At 45.0% G+C, this 3,875-nt stretch overlaps 1 protein-coding gene across 1 annotated transcript in view; it reads left to right on the plus strand.

Annotated features, from left to right (window-relative positions):
- The first annotated feature begins 66 nt into the window (after positions 1 to 66).
- Positions 67 to 3,875, plus strand: part of Dr1 (down-regulator of transcription 1, TBP-binding (negative cofactor 2)) — a 24,920-nt gene continuing 21,111 nt past the window's right edge. The window contains exon 1 of the mRNA XM_013018332.1: positions 67 to 959. Coding sequence (XP_012873786.1) covers positions 740 to 959 — 220 coding nt within the window. The 5' untranslated portion in view covers positions 67 to 739. The remainder of the gene's footprint in view (positions 960 to 3,875) is intronic.

Raw genomic sequence — 3,875 nt, forward strand, 5'->3', positions numbered from 1 at the left:
GCAGAGCCGCCGCCACACCCGGAAATCAGTCCGGGAGGGAGGGGACGAGACTTCCGGTGGCGCAAAGCGTGTCGGGAGCGGCTTCCAGCAAACCTGTCCTCTCCGGTCTCCGGAGAGGCCGCCGTTGCTGCTGCTTCGCCTTTCACGACGTGCGTTCGGCTAAACGGCCGCAGCGACCCACACTACGGTTCCTCCGGGCTTGGCTCGGTCCGTATTCGTCCCCACGCGGCCGCCGGGGTTCTAGCGACGGCCGCGGCCGACATGTTGTGAGGCGGCGGCGCGGGTGTCTAGAGGATGGTTTGGCGGCGGCGGCGGCGGCAACGGCTGCTGGCGGCGGCGGCGGCGACGCCGGTTCTGTAGAGCCGAGCCCACTGGGTGTCCCCCCGGTACCGCGGCCAGGCCGGGAGCCCCGGACCTTGCCTCTGTCCCCGGCACGGTTGAGGTCCGCTTGGACGACCCCTCGTAGCCGCTCCGCTTTCCGAGCGCCGCGCTTCCCGCCCCCGACCGGGGGTCCCCCGCCTCCGCCTCGGCCTCTCGGAACTCGCCCACGGTCGGGTGCTCCCCGCCTTGTCCACCACTCCGAGCCTCCTTCCTGGTCTCGGCACCCTCTCCTCCGAGCGGGGGCCTTCCCGGGATCGCTCTCTGGGCAGCCGGGGCAGAAGTCCGGGCCGAGGAGTGGACCGGAGGCGGGGGGAAGGGGGGCGTCTCAAGTCTGGGCTCGACCAGACAGGAAGATACGATGGCCTCCTCCTCTGGCAACGATGACGATCTTACTATCCCCAGAGCTGCTATAAATAAAATGATCAAAGAGACTCTCCCCAATGTCCGTGTGGCCAACGATGCCCGCGAGCTGGTGGTGAACTGCTGCACTGAATTTATTCACCTTATATCTTCCGAAGCCAACGAGATCTGCAATAAATCGGAGAAGAAAACCATCTCCCCAGAGCATGTCATACAAGGTAAGTGGCTTGGGTGGGTTTTGGTGAAGATGGTCCGTCGCCTGTCAAAAACCTTCATTCCTTTTAACTGTTGAGTTCTGTTAATGAGGAAGCCACAGGGACAGGGAGATCACAACTACTGGTGTCATTCTTCGCACCTTTCATTCAGCGAATGCAGGGCAACCCAAACATAAAAAAAAAATACTGTTTACAACCAGATCTTAAAAGCCACCAGAATTGCCTGCTTACAAAGTGGAACATGAGAATGTTTTCCCGTTGTAGTTAAAATTTAGACTGAACTTCAAGCATGAATGGAGTCAGAGCATCCCTTCCTCACCTGACTTTTTCACCAGTTTTAAGGAAAAACTTCACTTTTTGAACACAAAAAAATTCTGGGGCAGGGATTGTTTGTAGCTCAATTGGAGAGTGCTAGATTAGCCTACAAGATTCTGGATTCCAACCCCAGCAAGTGGGTGGGAGAGAGGCTTAACGTTTGAGTTCAGTATAACTCTTATTGCTGTTGAATAAAGGGAGTCTATTTTCTGCCTAAAATATGATTTGATCAGAGAACCTTCATCAACAGGTTACCAAAGTCCTCCTTCTCTTGTCTTAAGAAAAAGGTGAATGTTCCACATTTTCTTTACTTTTTTTTTTTTAAGACAAGTAAAAACTAGTCTGGCACCGGTGACTCATATCTGTAATCCTAGGTAAGATTACTATTTGGGAGGCTAAGAACTAAGGATCAGGGTTCAAAGCCAGCCCAGGCAGAAAATTCGTGAGCTTCTTATCTCCAATAAACTATGGTTCAAGTGGTAGAGCTTCAGTCGTGAGCACAAAGAGGCTCAAGGATAAGTTTAGGCCGTGAGTTCAAGCCCCAGGACTGGAAAAAAAAAAGTAAAAATTTTTTGTTTTGATCTTTGGAGATAAGACTTAAAAGCTTGGGTTGAAAGCTTATGTGAGTTTTTTCTTTATGGTACAGGGTCTCACTATGTAGCCCACTCTGCTTTCAAACTCAATCCTCCTACCTCAGTTCAAGATTGCAGGGATTACAGAAGAATACTACTGCCACAGCTGCTCAAAAGAGGATTTTTTAAAATGGAACTTTTCCCTTTCCTGCAGCCATTCCAATTTGGGTGTGTGTGTGTATGTGCATATGTATTGTATAATATGTGTGTGAATGTGTATATATTTACATATATATTCACACACTTAAGCTATTGAAAAGTACTTCTGAAGAGTGCATTTCTTCTTATTTTGGAAAGGAATGAGTTCAGTAATATGAATTTGGGATACTATTCTGATGTGGTTTTGGTGAGGGATAATTACTAGTCACAATGATTTTTTTTTAAAGTTGCCTTCAATTTGATGTGATAACTTTTTCGTAATAATCTTAATTAAAATCACAGTTTTATTCCTTTTGAAGTTAAAAAAGAATCCATCAAATTTAATCACATTTATAAATAGTTCTCTATCATTTTTATGATAGAGATGGATGGAGGAATCAAATTTGGGGCCTTACACCCTTCTCTATCAGTTTTATTGTGTGTGTGTGCACACTGCTCCAGGATCTTGAACTCAGGGCCTGGGTGTTGTCGTGAGCCACTGGTTCCTGGTATTTTTATTACTTTTTAATAATCTGACTTTGAGCCTGGTGCTGGTGCCTCATGCCGTAATGCTAGCTGCTCAGGAGGCTAAGATCAGAGGTTTTGAGTTCTGAAGCCAGCCTGGGCAGGGAAGGCCATGAGACTCTGACCTCCAGTTAACCACCAGAAAACCAGAAGTAGCACCTTGTCTCAAACTGGTAGAGCACTAGCCTTGAACAAAAGAACTTAGGGACAGTGCCCCCAGACCCTGAGTTCAAGCCCCAAGACCAATAATAATAATAGTAATAATATTCTGACTTTTGCAGTTATTGTTAAATGGAGAGCACATCTACTCATATTGACCTTATCTATATTTTATTGTCAATATGGACAAAAGATCAAATGGTTCACTTTGATATTTTATGTATCCTGAAAGTAAATTTAAAATATACCCTGTCTGGCTGGGTATATATCTCAGTGATAAAGTGCTTGCTTGCAAGGATCTCTGCATATACATTATATGTATATGTATGTATATATAGGTGTTTGTGTGTGTAGACCCAGAGCCTTTTTCCTACAATGGAAGATGTATATTTGGTTTTTGGGGGGTGGGGAAGGAGGAAGAGGAGTGGGAATAAAAGGATTTTGCTGTTAAACCCAGGCTATACCTAGAGATGCTCCTGCCTCAGTGCCCACATGCTGAGATTACAGACATGTACCACCATACTTGGCTGCATATTTAATTCTTAAAATTAGTATTGTTTTCTGCTGGTTTAGTGTGCTGAGTAGCAAGTAAATGAAAACCAAGTTGTCTATTTTTCCTTTTGTATTTTTATTTTTACATTTTGTGTGTGATCACTCTCATGGGTCACAGTATTTTCCAACATAAATTACTATAATTTCCTTTTATAACATACAAAGAAAGGAACCTTTAGTCAACGTTGCCTTTTTAATGAAAATTGCAAAAGATTTCAAAGGATTTGTCTAATACATTTGTTTACTGTACACTAGTGGGGATGGTTCCAAAAATTAATAACACATTACAGTCTGTCTTTTTTGAGGAGAGCTTATTCTTTTCAAGCATATATTTAGATTTTTGATTGACATGATGGAATAAAAGTGCAGCTGTAGCTAGCAGTATATTTAATAGTTCAACTTTAGTATATGCCAACTTTAGTCTAATATGAGTCAGAAAGTTCCAGTCTAGTTGAAGTAGATTTTATGCATAAGTTCATTTATAAAGATGTCTTGAGCTGGGCGCTGGTGGCTCACGCCTGTAATCCTAGCTACTCAGGAGGCTGAGATCTGAGGATCGCGGTTCAAAGCCAGCCCGGGCAGGAGAGACCATGAGACT

This window comes from Dipodomys ordii, unplaced genomic scaffold, assembly GCF_000151885.1.
Source record: "Dipodomys ordii isolate 6190 unplaced genomic scaffold, Dord_2.0 Scaffold39, whole genome shotgun sequence".
Lineage (NCBI taxonomy): Eukaryota > Metazoa > Chordata > Mammalia > Rodentia > Heteromyidae > Dipodomys > Dipodomys ordii.